This window comes from Calidris pugnax, unplaced genomic scaffold (genome assembly GCF_001431845.1).
Source record: "Calidris pugnax isolate Ruff unplaced genomic scaffold, ASM143184v1 scaffold42, whole genome shotgun sequence".
Lineage (NCBI taxonomy): Eukaryota > Metazoa > Chordata > Aves > Charadriiformes > Scolopacidae > Calidris > Calidris pugnax.
In genome coordinates this window covers 5499451-5517919 of record NW_015090920.1, presented here as the reverse complement: position 1 = coordinate 5517919, position 18469 = coordinate 5499451, and the positions used below count along the sequence as shown (strand labels likewise).

The 18469-nt window shown below is 37.7% G+C and overlaps 1 protein-coding gene across 1 annotated transcript in view; it reads right to left on the bottom strand.

Moving 5' to 3' along the window:
• FREM3 (FRAS1 related extracellular matrix 3) overlaps positions 1-18469 on the bottom strand; it is an 89190-nt gene that overhangs the window by 18199 nt on the left and 52522 nt on the right. Inside the window, 7 exon segments of the mRNA XM_014949815.1 lie at positions 1013-1171; positions 2800-2930; positions 4194-4376; positions 5192-5356; positions 5919-6116; positions 7322-7531; positions 9637-9786. Coding sequence (XP_014805301.1) covers positions 1013-1171; positions 2800-2930; positions 4194-4376; positions 5192-5356; positions 5919-6116; positions 7322-7531; positions 9637-9786 — 1196 coding nt within the window.

The following is an 18469-nucleotide window of genomic DNA, read 5'->3' as shown; positions in this document are numbered from 1 at the left end:
ACAACAGAACATGTTACACAAATTGAAAAGGACCCTCATGCACAACACGGGCAGAAAATATTAATGACATTCCTCAATTGAAAAAAAAAAAAAAAGTCATTTTCTTTAATCCAGCATTTTATGTGCTAACATTTTACAATAAACTGAAGAAAGTTCACAGGCTTTTTAAACACAGGTTTTTAATCTAGATGAATTCAAATACTTTCCTGGTCTGCAGCAACTAATTGCCAACTTAATACTAATTCTGTCACCAGTCTTCTCACAGTAGGTAAGACTCAGTGATTTTTTTAAAAAAACAGCATTTGAGCCACTTCAGAGCTGTGGGATTGTTTTCTACAAAGCAGTCTCTACCTTTGATGCAGAGAGGAAGTAGGCGCACCAGATCACAAGGGCAAAAAGGGGTGATGACCACAATTCCATCTCCACTGAAGTCAGAACCATACTTTGCACTGAATTCCTCAAGTGAGTATTTCAGAGTGAAACTGTAACTGCTCTTCAGAGTTCTGTTTGAGAATGAGCTTTCTAAAACAACATAGCTTCTTTAAGTCTTTGAAGTGCAGTGAATTTGCAGAAACCTGAGACTGCTGAGAGCCAGCTCGGTTTATTTAGCAAGTGCTGGAGAACCTGTAAATGGTGCTGTGTTGAGTGTTGTTTACTTTTAAACTTTTACACCTACCTTTTTATTTTCCCCCCTTACTGCTCCTCTAGAAGAGATAATACAGTTGCAGCTTCATGTAATAGCAATCTGCATAATTATTTGAAAATCTTAGATCCCTACAATTTCTGGTGTTTAAATAACTACTAGGGGAAAAAAAACCAAGTGCCCCTTTTCTTGGAAGCTCTCATTCTCTGAGTTAGGTGAGCAGAAAGACATATGCAAGTGCTCTGACACAGTAACAGCCTTCTGCTTTGAGTTGTTCTTCCCCAGAATTGAATACATTTTAAATTTTCTTACATGGTCCAGAGCATGGAACGAGTAAGTTGGACAAAAGCATGCAGAAACAAGCCTTACCGTTACACAGACAACAGGATAGCCAGTTGGAGGGTGTGGATTCTCTTTGCTTTTAGCGGTATCATCATACATCAGAAGTGAGACAACCTGGGGCACAGCTGGAAACGTCACATCTGCAACACTGTCCATTTCTTCAATGTACACGATGGCTTTGCTCATCTGTGTTGGGAGAGAGAAAAGGTTATGTAGACTGATGAAAATAAGGAATGGAGGGAGAAGGAAAAGTAGTGCCCGTAACTTAATTTCTGCCACCAAGCTCATTCTGGTTTTACCCAGGATTCTTTGGTAAAATGGTGACTTGTATTAAATAAGATGCACTCCTCAGTGGTTTTTTGAATTTTTCCACTTAAAACCCGTTTTAGCAACTAGCTAAAAACTAAGGAAGAATTAATTCCCCAAACACTAGGAAAAGGAAAATAAAAATACTTCAATTTTTCTTTAAAAAACCCCAAAACAGTCAGCTTTGGCAAACAGTCAAACACACACCCAGTTGCTCACTCACTCCCCATCTTCAATATGGCAAGAGGAGTAAATAGGATAAGAAAGCTAAAGACAGGGAGATTGCCTATCAGTTACTCTAATGGGCAAAACACACTCAAGTTGGGGAAAATTGATTTAATTTATTGCCAATTAAAGTAGTAAGGAACAAAGACAAACATTAATACACCACCTTTCCTCCTCATTTTCCCATGCTCAACTTCACTCCTGACACATCTACCCCCTCCAAAGCTTGCCACAAACAACACACAAAAACAAATCCCCAAACTCTCCTAAACTAATTCCAGAGACCATGTAGTAGCTTCAGCCTACACATCAATTTGACCTCACTCGGCAGCCAGTTTAGGTTTTTACCAATTTAAGTATAAAGACTGTGCGTTAACTTTAGAGCCTCTGCTTTTAAAATTGTGGCCTACAATTTTGTCAAGGTATAATATACATGATGCAATGGATCCCAGGGCCATCGTTTCTCTGTATGTAGTAATTTACTGAATATAGTATTGAAGTAAGAAGTTGTTAGTGTTTGAGTCAAGTTAGATCTTAAATATAGGCCCAAAATGGCAGGCGTAGCTCTAACGCTTGCTGTGCTCTCCTCTGCTTCACCAAAATGAAGAAATGGGAGACTAATCTATGCCCATCTGTCCTCATTTGTGCCTTCCTCCTTGCCCACAGACCCCTACCATGGGGACAGGTGAGAAGGTCTCACAGAGCTGTGTTTGGGCAAACGAGCACTGCAGAGCACTGACCAGAGCATCACAGCGTGGCTGCAGCTGCTGCCACCACATCTCTCCCCAAATGTTTAGAGAGGGACACAGACAACACAGTCTCTCTGTTGTACTGGGTCTCTAGCAGCCAGAGACACTATTAATAAAAAAAAAAACCCAACCCTGCCAATCACAGCTTCTTGCTTTCTTTTTTTTTTAATATATTTTAAAAACTTTTTATGTAATGGGAAAAGTCAGAAGAGGTTTCTACAAGCCAGTTAGCTCATTATACTTTCCTAAGATGTATACCAATAACTTGGAAAGAGAAAGCTCTCTACTGCCAAACTCTCTGTGAAGCACAGACTGGATCACACATGAAGTTTGGAATTCAATTCTTCTAGACTTTGTTCAAAGTGTGTGGATTTACAGCTAATTTATACCAGTATTTAGACAGGGATGCACCAAAGTAACCATATGAATACCAGGCTGTCATGCATGCTGTGAATACATGTTTTTTAGATGGTTTTATAGAAATAAAAAAAAAATTCATTACAAGTTGCAACTTTTGCTGTTGACAGTGGTTACCTGTGTCTCTGCTACCATGTTCTCATCAGCTTTCAGGTGGACAGTAAATGCTTCTCTCATTTCTCTTACACCATCATACAGAATCTCTACTTCAACAAAATGCTCGGTTTCTCCTTCTCTGAATTCAATATCTGATTAAAAGAAAAACACCCAACAAATTAATGCAAAATCAAGAGCCAAACAATTGTTTTCTGTGTCAATTGTGTTCAAGTAACGTATTCTGCTGCAATAACAGGTTTTTGCTCTAAGTAAAATGTACTAGTAGACTGAGCTGTTACCATCTGTTCTTCAGCACAACAACCCAAGTAAAACTAACTTACTTTTGCTGGACAGAAAAAATAAATACAAGTTGGCATTGATAACTAGTTGGAAGATTTAAAATGCTAGAAAAACATAATTACCCTGACATGATGTTGTACCAAGCCAACTAGCCTTCTTCCAACCAACTCCTGGAACAGTTCAGAATTAGCACGGGCCAGGGAGGCAGTTTTCATGCAGAGATCCTGCTTCAGTGGCAAAGAAAGTTCCACAGAGTGGGTCTGGATGCCAAGGAACAGTCCCAGGTCCATTACTATACCAGTGCGGATACCGCCTCAGGCTCCATTTGCAGTACACATTTAATACAGCAGGATCCAAAAAACTGTACTTTGAACTGAGAAGTCAACATACTTGGCATTAAGTCCTTAGGAGACATGTTCATCTACATGAAATCACAAGCCAAGAACGGTCTATTAGAAACAGGTCTCTGTGGTCCTTCCTCCAGAAGCCAGGTGGGGACTGTTATTTCTTGCTAGAAGTCAGGATTCCAGTACCCATTTTTCTGACTCTAGCATTTAGTCAATAGCATGAATACTCAAGAAATTGCAGACCTTTTGTATTCATTTTACTTATTCAAGATCATAAATCCTTAAAATAGCAAAACCACACATCTAAGCACATTCCTGTACCACCTTAAGCTGCCTATCATAATAATATCCTAGTCCTCTGCCACCTCAAGCGACCTGAAGGCAAAGCTCAAGAACCAAATTCTGCTCAAACACGTGTCTCAGGCAGATAAAAATTTGAGCTAGGCTGAACTTTCATTCTTACGAAGAAATCCTGAGTTTGCATCCCAGGTCAGGAAATTCAAAATAGCCCAGAGCAAACAGGATCTCACCTCCAAACCAATGCTAATACTGCAGGTTCCACAATTAACTTGGAGGAAACCAAAAATAGACAACATTCAAATCTCAAATCTCCCATTATAAAACATACAAAGTGAAGCAGGAACTCCTAAAGTGCAGTAATTACCATTTTATCAAAACAAGAATTCAGCTCCCTGTCCAGCATTCCATCTGCAGGAAGGCACTTTCCAAACTCATGTTTCCCATCCCCGCTCCCAATGAAGCCCTCACCTTCTGACATGGGATTGTAGTCTTCCCCTGAGGTGGCTGAGCCATCCTTAGTGTGCACTCTGACGACAGACACTTTGGAGCTATCACCAAGGCGCAGAACGTGGACTCTTACTACTGCAATTCCTCCAGGTTCCTGAGGCTCCTGAATGCTGTGTTTCACTTCAGAGAATTTAATCACTGGTTCTAGACAAGATTAAAAAAAAAGCAACAACAAAAACCTGAACATTAAAAATAATACTAATAATTTACTCATGTCAACTAGGCCAAGTGCAAATATCTTATCTGAGAGTGGGTAGTCCTAAGGAAATGAGAAGGTCCTAACAAATCTGAAAATCCAGAGTGATTGTCTGGCTATTAATTTATTTGGTTTATGGATTGCTGTCTGGAAGGATCAAAGTGAAATATTTTGGAAACTGGAATTCAGACAGAAGTTTGTAGCTATTATTGGAGGGAGAATACATAGTCCCCTGGTTTTTGCTTTAGTGGAGTCTGTAGTGAAATACTTTGACATGAAATATGTTTAGCTGTTGAAGAAAGCAGTTACTTTTACAAATTATTTATTGTAATGCTTTGTCAAAGGTATGGAATAAATCTGATTTTCTTAAATGACTTGTGAAGCATTACTTCGACTTCACAGCATTATCAAGTAAGGTTTGGGGGGGTTTTGTGTGAATTTGACCCAAGGCATCCATGATTCTTTCAACTTAGTTAAATTTATGATACTCTTACGAAAGCAAAACATATAGAGTAATAAAGAGAATGGAAATAAACATGAGAATTTCTCTTCCCATTATCCCACAAAAAGCAAAGCCAGTGATGCATTCAGAAAACATTAAAAGGGTGCAAATTTGAAACATAAAAATAAAATACTTAACAGTTTTTTTGAAAAACTTGATACTGGTTACTTTGAAAACTGTTGAAACAAACACTGAATGGAATTTGTTCCCATTTTCTCGTTTGCAGCTACATATACAAACAACAATTAACATAAAACTCACTGTCTTCTTCATCCTTAATCTTGATCACAGTCTCTTTCTGATCCCCAATGGAAGCACCAAATGTGGAATCAGTTTTTGGTGTTCCAAGCACCAATCTGAACTCCTCCTCCTCCTCATAAATTACATCATCTTCCAGAGTTACCACACAGGGCTTCTCAGTTTCTCCTGCAGAGAGGTATGAAGCAAGGACAAGACACCATCTTCACAGGAGTGTAAGAGACTAGGGTAAAAACAAAACAAAAACTCCACACTTTTTCAGGCTTGCCATAGAAAAGACAGCCTCAAAAACACAGAAGCAGAGACTAGCACACTGCATTTTTTGGTTGTGTTTGAGTAAAAAGGAAAAATCCTATGATTCTGCCACAATGGGAACCAAGCAACATCCCTTGCAGCATTCAGCTTCTCCAATTCTCCTCAGCTGAAGGCTCTGCATCAGTATTACTCCTGCTTATTCTCATGAAGAAGTGCTACGCTCAAAAGTGTAGCAGAGAACACTCAATATTACTGATTTCTTTATTGTCCAACTTCAGCCATAAAAACATTTGAATGTGCTGCTGTTAAATATTTGTTAAATAGTTCTACACTGCTTTCTTCATCCACAGAATTGGTATATCAACTGGCATAACAACTCCTAGAATGTCCTGGAGGTCTAGCTATTATTTACCATCAGATTACTCATCAGACAAACGTAATGCATTATTTTCTAATTCCAATGGGAAAAGCTTACCTGGGAGAAACACCACTACAGAATCATCCGTATTTGGCCTCTCCTTGTAGTCCATCATAACTTGGGCAGAACCCTGGCGAGTGTAGCAACGCACTGTGGATTTATGGTTAATGTCACCACTTCGATAAATGAGGGCCACCAGCTGTTCATCTTTTTCATTTGCCACATACATCGTTTCTTTGAACTGGACTTTGGGTACTGACAACAGAACATGTTACACAAATTGAAAAGGACCCTCATGCACAACACGGGCAGAAAATATTAATGACATTCCTCAATTGAAAAAAAAAAAAAAAGTCATTTTCTTTAATCCAGCATTTTATGTGCTAACATTTTACAATAAACTGAAGAAAGTTCACAGGCTTTTTAAACACAGGTTTTTAATCTAGATGAATTCAAATACTTTCCTGGTCTGCAGCAACTAATTGCCAACTTAATACTAATTCTGTCACCAGTCTTCTCACAGTAGGTAAGACTCAGTGATTTTTTTAAAAAAACAGCATTTGAGCCACTTCAGAGCTGTGGGATTGTTTTCTACAAAGCAGTCTCTACCTTTGATGCAGAGAGGAAGTAGGCGCACCAGATCACAAGGGCAAAAAGGGGTGATGACCACAATTCCATCTCCACTGAAGTCAGAACCATACTTTGCACTGAATTCCTCAAGTGAGTATTTCAGAGTGAAACTGTAACTGCTCTTCAGAGTTCTGTTTGAGAATGAGCTTTCTAAAACAACATAGCTTCTTTAAGTCTTTGAAGTGCAGTGAATTTGCAGAAACCTGAGACTGCTGAGAGCCAGCTCGGTTTATTTAGCAAGTGCTGGAGAACCTGTAAATGGTGCTGTGTTGAGTGTTGTTTACTTTTAAACTTTTACACCTACCTTTTTATTTTCCCCCTTACTGCTCCTCTAGAAGAGGTAATACAGTTGCAGCTTCATGTAATAGCAATCTGCATAATTATTTGAAAATCTTAGATCCCTACAATTTCTGGTGTTTAAATAACTACTAGGGGAAAAAAAACCATTAAGTCCCTGTGGCTTCTCTAACTTCAAAATGAATATTCATTCAAATAGCCTTAATACACCAGACACAAACAAATATACTTTTAGCTCATGGCACAATTCCACTATTACGTTAACTTGTCCAAAATAGTATCTTCGAGCACATAATGAGAAGGAAAACAAGCCAGAGTGAAGAAACCTACATTGTAGCCCTATGTTCCAACTTCAGGTGTAGCACACAACTCTTAATCTTTATAATGTAGTTGGGGTAAGTGATATATCACAGCACTTATACACATAGTAATTTATGCTACTGCCAAAAAACCCCTTCCACTTTCTAAGTACACTTAAAACACTAAAAGGAAAAACCCCTGGAAGAACTCTCCCCTGCTCCCTTTATACTTACAGTCAGTGACGGTGTCATTGATAAAGACAGTAGTTTTGCCAGGCTCTCCAAGCGTTGCGTTTGCAGGCATGCTGAGAACTAGTTCAAACTTCTCCGGACCTTCCAGAACAGGTTGGCCCAAATCATCGAGGATGATCACACGGAACACTTGCATGTTGACTCCTGGTGTAAAATCCAGGCTACGGCTGATGCCCACATAATCAACTCCAGCTGTTGGGGAAGAAAACAAGTCTTTTATGCTCAATTACTACTGTATGTTAATGTTCACTTCTACACTTGTGAAATGTGTTTGCAGCTGTTTCCGTTGCTGTCCTGGAGAAAATTTAATTTACATTTTTGTCACGTGTAAATAAATTCGGGAACAATGAACATACAGTGCAACTAACGTAACTAAAACTTGTTCAAGATCCCTTAAACTGCACAGTAACAGGCTACAGCCTCAACAACAAACAACAGACTTGATGTCCACAGCAATTTAACCCTTTTACTCAACTCTGGACTACATATATGAGGTTTTACTTAGCTATTTACCTTTAAAGGAACAGGTGTCTGTCCCAGAATAATTCCATCTGGACTCCAAGAAAAAGTGTCTTGTACTGGGTTAGATCATGGAGTTTGAAATCATGCTGTTACCACTGTCTCAACGCTAAAGGAAGTGGGCAGACTGAATGCGGGTATAAACACCCAAAATGACTTTTTTTGTGCGTGTATGAGACTATTAAATCTAAACTGGAAGACTTATAATGGCTTCACTTCTTCCTTCTGCTTGCGTCCCCTCGTTTCACTGAGATCCTGGCTATTCCCGTAATTTTGCATTCTTTTTACCAAAGCGTTCCTCCCTACCCCCTTTATAATGTTCTACTTGTTGCTTGTAATGACAGCAATTCTTTCCCTTCTTTGTCACAGTATGTTGAAATTTACATATTTAGAAGCAACTGTGCCTTTTTCTTTTACACATCATTACGGACCCTCCTGATTAGAGGCAAGGGACGCTTATCTGCATAAAAGCTGACCTCCCTGGTCGGCCGTTTGCATCATGAAAAGCTACAATTCTTGCACAGATTTTGTTCTTTCCTTGATCAAATATTGTGTGCATAGGCATTCCATATACAACCATACTAATATTTTTTGTGTGCAAAAGTCTATAAATACTTGAAAATAGGAAAAGATTTAGTGAAAACAATTTTTTTCCAAATCTCATTACTAAGTTTTAACATAAATTATTTTTAAAAAATCTTATACATACAAGATTAAAAAAGCAACATTATTTTGCTACTTTATACACAACACAGAAAATCCTGTAGGACCCAATCATTTTCACATATTCATCACATACATTGTCCATTTTATCAACCACTTTTCTGTTCTTCAGTAACTATAGTCAAATTCTATTCCCTTCAATCATACTGCAGCATTAATAGTTGCTGTAATTCTTTGTTATTTTGGCAGCAAAACTGATTATGTATCACATACATATTAAAAAACACAATTTTGCTTTCAGCTTGATTAACATGAAAGTTTCCGAAGCCTTATCTGTCTCTTGCCAGTGTGTCATCAACTTGTTGGGCTGAACAGAGAAATTCTCATTAATGCAACCAATTTCCTTGACTCCCAGCAGCTATAATTGCTCCATACAATTAATTTAGCAGCTAGCACGTCAAGCTAAACAGGACCACAAAATTTTGGCCAGCCTAAGTATTCCCAAACTCTGATAGGGAAAATGACTTTTCATTGGGACCGAGAAATAAAAATAGGGTTTTACAGTGACAGTCATCAGATTTTGGGTATTTTGGATCAGTGTTGGACAGAGAAAAATCCTTGAAGGTCACACTCTTGGTACCTCTCCACAGTAACTGAGAAATGCTAAAATCTCAGGTACATCAGCTTCATAGATAATTAAAGCTTCCTTGGCTAACGTACTGAAATCATCCTTTTAGGGCAACTGCAGATCTATGCTATAAATTCATTTTTATTCCAGGGAAATACAATGCTATAAAGACAACACTCTCTCTTTCACTCCAACTGTTGTTCCCAATGTCTGCCATCAGTTAAGGTGTGAGTAAATTAATGATAATTTTATTCATATCCATTCTGCAGCCTCCATCAGAAAGTCAGTGAGCTGAGCTGTCCTTGTCACACACAACTGGGATGCAAATATCATGTTTTGTGCATGAGAAATCCATGTCTGATGTCTTTTAATTAACTTTTCCACCCCATATATACACAGAAGATAAATAACAGTGAATGCCAGATATCCCATTTTTATGCTCATATATTCTAAAGCAGCCTGAGCAACGTTTTTATGAGTAACTCACCCTCTGCTGACACTGGTTCTGTTTTTCTGGAACGCACCATGACAGAAGCTGCTTTGGACAGATCTGCTCCAGTCCTCCAGACCCAAATCTCCACATAACCAGCACTTTCATCCACTCGATATTCAGTGTTACCAAAGTACAAAGCAGGTTCTAAATACAGAGAGAAATACATATATTTTTGAAAGTGTCTTTTGGTCTGCTCTTGCACACATGTATATTTAGTGCTTAAACTCTCCGGTCTGACTTTTAGTGCTCAAAATCTGCAGTTTGACTCTTATTATGTTAACAGCTGCAAAAAAAACACCCCACTGCTCCAGTCCTCCAGACCCAAATCTCCACATAACCAGCACTTTCATCCACTCGATATTCAGTGTTACCAAAGTACAAAGCAGGTTCTAAATACAGAGAGAAATACATATATTTTTGAAAGTGTCTTTTGGTCTGCTCTTGCACACATGTATATTGAGTGCTTAAACTCTCCAGTCTGACTTTGAGTGCTCAAACTCTGCAGTTTGACTTTTATTATGTTAACAGCTGCAAAAAAAACCCCAACCAAACAACAACAAAAAAATTACCTATTTCCCTTGCAAATCCCAGTAACATCTACTGTCCACTTACATAAATATTATGCACCTACCTATCGGTCTTTTCAATCCTCTAAAAAATCAAACTAAACACTCCTTGAATTAAGCAAACAAAGTGTTATATGTATATATCTTTGATCTTACCTGCAGGGGACAGACATCTTCCACAATTAGCTTATCAGCTATTTACCTTATCATCTGAAGTAAAACAGCCATTTCAAAAATCGTGAGTATGTAGCATAACACAGAGCTAAGACACGGCATAGTTCTTCCATTATATCTTTGTTAAGCAAACCAAGGCAGAATTTTTTTTGAAACTTACTATTAAAGCAAACATAAACCTAAATATACCTTCCCCCCTCCCTAAAAGATAAAGGGAGTTTGCAGGATTTCAAGAGTCTAGGCTTGTTTGGTTTTTTTTTTCCTTAAATTGTTGTCAAAGCATATTTTTGACATGGATGTGGCAGATTAAAGGGTTACAAGCTGTTTTTTTTCTTTAGTGTGGTAAACTGACTTTAGTTATTCATAGGGAACACAAAAAGTTGCACAATCTAGGTCATGGAAAAGGTCAATATTAAATTGGGTTTTAGCAGACCCTGTTGTTTAGCATAAGAGATCAAACATCCCAGGACTGTCTCAAACCAGTGCCAATTTAGCCGCCTTTCTGAATACCCATCAAGAAGAATGAAGAAGCACACACTGGAGACACATTATACCTGCTGCTTTTACCAAGTAATGGATGGGGTCTGCTAAACTCAATACATGGCCTCCTTTACTTCTGTCACCTAAACAATAGTAAGCTTTATCTTGCTATCAGTATTAATGGAGCCTGACACATTTTTCCTGTGTTGCATATTACTACCAATCTACATTAAGACAACATAGAGGATCTCTCCAATGCCACAGCAACATTATTTTAGCACAATAGCCGGAACCTTCTTTGGTGGACCCGCCGCTGTTGCACAAAAGCCTGGCACTCATCTAATACACTGCATTTCCATTGTACCTCCTGGGGAAGTTCAAAGAACTCTGAAAAGCCTTAGATGTCCTGATTGTTGTCTCCTACAGCTTGGGAAATGGAAGTCTAGAGTTAAACACCACGGTCCATAAAGAGTTTTTAATTTTTGGCTACCTGGTGTTTTTCAGAGCTCAGTTTATTAGTGAGCTTAAAGCCAGCTTTACAGAAGGGACAGTTTCCAATGACTCAATGTGCCAAGTAGAGAGCAGAAAAATAGACAGGTTTTTCTATACAATGTGAAGCAACTCAATAATAATAGTGCCTCATCCAAGTAAAAATTTTTCACATTCTGGATCTCACCTTCCTAAACCTAAATAAATGTTCTTTTGGGAATGGGGGAGAATATCGAGCTACATTCTTTACTCAACAGGGACAGACAGCACTGCTCAGCAAATTGAGAATTTTATATTTGCTTAGAGGCACTATCTGCTTCCTCCATGTATATATAAAAACATCAGAACACCATCTGGCCCATACTTATATAAACATTGCCACTCCAGCTTGCAGGCACCTTTGTATACTTCCTCTAATTTTCTTGAGCCACTGAACTGTGAACTTTTGCTTTACTTCACCATCAGGGCAAACCCTGATAATCACACAGACCTTCTGCACAAGCAGATGAGGGCTTCAGCCCTCATTGTATGAAGGAAGGTAAAAGCAGGACTGCATTACTGGCTACCTGGTGTTTTTCAGAGCTCAGTTTATTAGTGAGCTTAAAGCCAGTTTTACAGAAGGGACAGACAGTTTCCAATGACTCAATGTGCCAAGTAGAGAGCAGAAAAATAGACAGGTTTTTCTATACAATGTGAAGCAACTCAATAATAATAGTGCCTCATCCTAGTAAAAATTTTTCACATTTTGAATCTCACCTTCCTAAACCTAAATAAATGTTCTTTTGGGAATGGGGGAGAATAGCTAAGTTCTTTTCTCAACAGGGACAGACAGCACTGCTCAGCTAATTGAGAATTTTATATTTGCCTAGAGGCACTATCTGCTTCCTCCATGTATATATAAAAACATCAGAACACCATCTGGCCCATACTTATATAAACATTGCCACTCCAGCTTGCAGGCACCTTTGGATACTTCCTCTAATTTTCTTGAGCCACTGAACTGTGAACTTTTGCTTTACTTCACCATCAGGGCAAACCCTGATAATCACACAGACCTTCTGCACAAGCAGATGAGGGCTTCAGCCCTCATTGTATGAAGGAAGGTAAAAGCAGGACTGCATTACTATTTATTTTCAGCTTTACCTTTAAACAAGCTGTAACAATTCCTTCCGTAGTCAGCCCAGCAGGATGACTGACAAAGCAAATCTTTTGGATGCAAAAGTCAAGAGAAAGGCTAGAGAATTTAACCAGACATTTGAGGATGGGTTAAATAGTTTAATAAAATACAAAACACATCAAAAATGTGTTTGTTTTAGAGGGACAGATCTATTCATCAGGACTGCAGGATTCTAGCTAAAAATCACAGCCTTTGGGGAATTGAAGCTGTTAGATTCCTTCTTGAAAAAAATCTTTTTCTATTCCTGAAATATTTTTGTATTTTAAGAAAAAGGGTATCATAACTGAAAGTCAAACTGAAGGTCTCATTTTATATCAATTAAGTACTTCAAACTGTTTTCAAAGAAAATTTTGCTTTGCCTAAAGAAGTGCTCCAACACAATTTTTTCTCCCCACCCTTCCAATCAGCAGTTTTAATGATCGGTTATTTGTCAGGTTTGGTGTTTCCCCCCCCGGCTGTGATAGGGAATAGTTTGAAGATGATCACATTCCCTTCCCACTAGCTATGCAAATTTTGCTACTGAAGTCTTCCCCACATGGTGGGGAAAAGAACTGGAGTCCAAAAAGCCAAACTTGCATGCCTTTTTGTTGTAGCTAATGGATTACCAAGTGACTAATGATGCCCTATAAGTTGTTGTGGTTCTTTTTAACAAAGTTGTGTAAAGCACAGAAAGAGTAATTCTGCACAAGGCAATGGCAAAACTCCAGGTTCTATCGGTGTCACTGGGACCAGGATCCTATTTCAACTGAGTGGGCAGAAAAATCACGGGGGTCTACCACCAAAAGTGGAAACATTATTTGGAAAAATACAACATGAAATAAACTGTTACAATTTTAACCACATTGCATGAAGGCAATCGCTGCAAAGTTTTTACTCTGGCAAGAGTAATCAAGAATCTTTGTAATGATAAGAAAGATATTATTTATATATCTTTAAAAAATCTGTAATTTAATATCATCTATTATTTCCTATTCCTTCTTCATTTCTGAGAGAATTATCCAAGATTCTAGATTTATTTTAAAAATTAGACTGGCTAATTTTGTCTATTTACATAGGAATCTGCTTTCAAATATCAAAAGTCCATCAACTCCCCTTAAGCACAGCTTAATGGATTTTCAAGTACAGGTTGTAAATTCTTTTGAAGTTTGAAGACATCAAGAAGTCCAGCTTATTGCAGTCCATGATAACTGTTTTGAATTGGTCTTTAAGTACGAGTCTCCTTAATTAGGAGAGTAACTTCCGCCCACCCACCCGCCCCATGAATGTGCATACTGTGTCTACAACTATAGAGACTATAACAATATAACTTCAGATGTCAGTGCTGTTCCTTCTGATAACAAGCTTTTTGTTTTGAAATGTGGCTTAAGGACATGCAATAATCAGTAATATTCTTATTACAGTCATCTTTCCCATTTCTATTATGCTCACCATAATTTGTCATCTTAAATTTTGCTCAGCTTTTTATGTCTCCTGCTGAGAACTTGAAACACTTGCTGCAAAGATCTAACGTTTCTCATTCTTATTGTATTATCAATGAAAAATACTGAGTAAGCAAATACTTTTGTTAATTTCCGACACAAACAAATGAAAATACGATAGAACTATAAGTATCTCTATAATTCTTTTTTTTTTTTTAATCTTCAGATGAACATGTTTCCTATATCAATATAGTGCAATGAGAGAAAATTGATCCTTGGATACTGTGACCAGTGAAATTCAACAGCATTTTCGGTTTCTGCATGAAACTACTCTTCCAAAAATTACAGGGATATTAAGCATGAGTCAATGGGCTATTAAGCATACAGGTCCAGCCCTCAAGGAAGATGACACTTGTGACTCCATTATTACAGCAAATTAATCACTTGTCTCTGAAACACAACCCATTTTTATTATAGAGCTCAAAGATAATTTAAAAAAAAAAAGGGAAAAAAGAAAAGTAGTTTTAAAAGTGAAGATTGTTAATGTATTTATACTCTTCTTTCCCTTTTCGGATGGTCAGTGAAGAAATCATTACATTAATTACCAAATATTTAACTAAGAAAGCAGAACAGAATCTGAGCTAAGCGGTAACCTTTAGTAAACAGCAGTGATTTCAATAATGAAATACCATAAACCATTAATTTAAAATGAATTTTCCTTCATAAAAGAATAGCTCCAAGTGTTAGTTTGGCCTGGAAAGCCAGTCAATTTTCTTTTTTTTTTTTTTAAAGCTGTGGTCCCGAAACCTGTTCTACCTGTGATGCCACTTCAACATAGAAGCAAAGAGCTAATGTGGGTTTCCGCTTGCTTAGAAAATGACAAGCTGTTTGCACCTATTTCTTCAAATCCATTTACTGAACAACTGGACCTTTTGTTCAACCAGACACAGAGAGCGTGGTCCCAGGCACCCACATTACAGGAAAATGATACACAACTGAGAGCTTACTGGTTTAGCATCAAGAGTCTATAACAAAACCTGCATTGTTCTCTGGCTCGGAGAGACCCTAGATCAAAGGACAGATCCACATTACAGGAAAATGATACACAACTGAGAGCTTACTGGTTTAGCATCAAGAGTCTATAACAAAACCTGCATTGTTCTCTGGCTCAGAGAAACCCTAGATCAAAGGAGAGACGTTAGGTCTTGACTATTAACTTGTTTCTTTTTAATTCTTGAAATAACACTTTCCTTTATTTAAATGTTACTATAGTTCTATGAGAATATGGAGTCACAATTAGTTTTTGAGATTTTTAAGTTTTAAAGTTTTTCATGCACAATACTATATGAAACTGGTGACTCCGAAGACTCTTGGGACCTAAGGATGAGCTATTTCTGTTTTCCATGTGCACATAACATGATGCTGTGAGGAACTATACGTTTTCATTTGAAGCAGTCTGTGGCAGGCCTCTCCTTATGACATCAACAGTAAAATTTTAGGAATCCCTTCTTTATAAAGTCTGTTTACTCTTTAAGGAATCCCAGGCATAACCCTCTCAAAGCATCCTTCAAGCTTTGCTCAATGCCCCCTGTATAACGCACAAACCATAGCACACTTCAGCAGAGAGATTTCTACGGTAGAAATTTGGACGCTTTAGATGCTAAAAAGGGATAAGGTTATACAGTTGTAATCTGAGAGATGAAAATAGGCCCAAATACAGAACTAATACTGAAATTTTTCATGCACTTCACAGAAAAAAAATCACCATGAGGTGTGCTTTATTTTCCAGTGTAAGGCCATTATATAGAACCATTTATTTTAAAATGCAGCAAGGTAGGGCCCTTCAGAGGGAGAACTAAGCAGAATATATGTAAGAAACCTCAAACCCTGAAACAATAAAACAAACTGCTTTCTCCTCCATCCTCACACACACATAGCACCGTGGACACCAGTGATCTCACAAGTTTTATGAAGCTCTCATGAGACCTCTCAACAGAACAGCCAGCAAGACACAAATAATTTTCATTCCTACCTGCGTGCTGGTATCAGACTTTCAAAATAGGAACAGTGACTAAGAGAATTTAATAACGTCTGAATCCCTGGTATTTATCTCACCTTATGGTGACATTACCTTTAGCGATAGAATGTTTTTTTCTGAAATGTTACATACTTTGTGAACCACCCTCTATAAATATTTGAACAGCAGTAATTCCACTAACAGAAACTCTGATGACGTGCCTGACTGCTTTCCTTGATCACACTTTAAGTGGCTTTTCCTTCCTGCCTTAAAGCTTAATGTGAGTAAAACTATTTCAGATCACTTAATACATTCTTCAACTTTCACTGACATGCAGCAGCACCAAAATGATTGACGCTAAAGTTGTGACATTTACATATAGCTTTCTGTGGCCTAAGAAACTCAAGCCTTTTCTCTCCAAAATGTCTTCCTTTTTTTAAATTCTTGACAAGAAATATATTTGTTTCTTCAAATCTTACTAACAAGGAACACATTCATACCATATGTATCTCTATGTGGTCAGAGCTGCACAGTTCTCTACGCTGTCAAAAGGCCTCATCTTGCTATCAGCAAAAACTCCACCAACTGCACCGGCGTAGTCAAACACCTCTGTAGGTATCTAAGCACTTAGGATGTAATTATTCAAGCTTATCTGCTATATTGCCCTTTACTCAATCCCAGCTATATCTTTACCATCTTTACAAATAAAGGGGCTCAGACCTCAGAGATTGCCATCACACATGAAGAACTATGCCTAATACTTTGCTGCAAGGTTACCTACTTTTTATTTCCACTGTTAAGCAGTTCATAAACCTGTAATATTCTGGAAGTGATGCCAATACATTTCTGTAAAAATTTGTAATGTAAAAAAAGATCTATCAGATCTTAATAATAAAATTTTCCATTTTCCTTTTTTTTTTTCCTAGGGTTGGCTAGCACAGGATTATTATTATCCCTTAACGATGCAAATAATTATATTAATGTGTATATCAAAGTATTTGTCTCTCAATTTCTTTCTTTTTCTCCTTGTAGGGTTCTCCAGCCCTTGTTGTTAGAAGCATTACAGCACATCTCATCATGACTAACTTTACCCAAGGATTGTGTCAATACAGCCACATCCCATATCAAAGCTGTGCTCAACTTTTTTTCTAGCTGGAAAGAGGTATTTTCAGGCTTCCTATCACCTTATTCCTTTGCTGAGCCTAAAAATCATTTCAAGTTTGGTCTCCATGTTTCAGCTGTCCCGCCTTATTTAGCACAATTATATTCACAATATTGGATTAGCAAAAAAAGATTTAGACAGGGACTAAAAGAACAAATAGAAGTAAGTATGACAATAAAGCACCGGGCTTTTCTTTTGCTTTTATCTAATAGAATCAATTCTTGAATTGAATTCTGTGTCTGCTAGTTTATAATAAAAAAGGAAGACTTGCATTTATACTTTAAAAGTGCACTAATCTTGACACACTGGGAATTACTGTGCATGACAAATTAGCCTCTATTAACTATTTCTACTCGTTATCTGATAGCGTACAATTTTTTTAATCTATAATATTGTCACAAAACTAATCTTATACCTGTGTAAATCACTGTAATCACAGACTCTGCTGCAGTAAGATTAAATCTAATCCTTGCAAATTCACTTCAGATCTGTAATATCTGCAATAAAACAGCCATCTAGTCCTACGCCAGTAAAGAAAATCAAATCTAATCCTCAACTCCTACTGCAATAACAAACCAGCGTAAGATAAAGTGGATGATACATATTTACAGTTTATGTTAAACATAGTTCATGTTTGTTCTGCCAGTTTTCCTACTGAGTTAACAAACCCTGGACCCAAGTTTTCAGCTGTTCAAAACCGAAAAAAATACAGAGGAAGAGATTATTTAGTCAGTAAAACATTCAAAGAGGAAGGCTCAGCAAAACAAGATTGCTTCTTCATACTCACCATCATCTGTGTCAGCCAAGATTATTACTTTAGTGCTTGGGAATTCAGTGCCAACTTGGCCACCCACTGGCATGCTCAGAGAAACATTGAAGGTCTCATCTTCCTCATAGAGCGAGTCATCAATGATGATAACACGACAGATTTTCTCAGTCTCATCCTTATTAAAATGAACAACGCTGCTATGATCCTCAGGGCGTGAGATGTAGTCAGAGTAAGACAAGACAGTGGACGGCACTGTGCCAGTAGCAGAACCTATGAGGAGAGAGGGGAAAAAAGTAATTACAGGGACCCAGGACTTTAAAGAACCAGCTTTCAATGAAACACACACAGAAAAAGTATTTTATGCTGGAACTGACTAATAATTGGGGTTTGATAACAAGTTCAACACAAGAAATTCTTCCTATTTATAATCACAACTTCTCCAGTAGCAAAGTGGCTCACGGGGTTCTTCTTATCACCCAGCACCTTCATGAAACCATTCCTGCTCCCAATTCACTATTATCTCCAGTTATTCTAACTCAACTTTTTTTGTGGGGCTGCACTTCAATCAGGTGAGA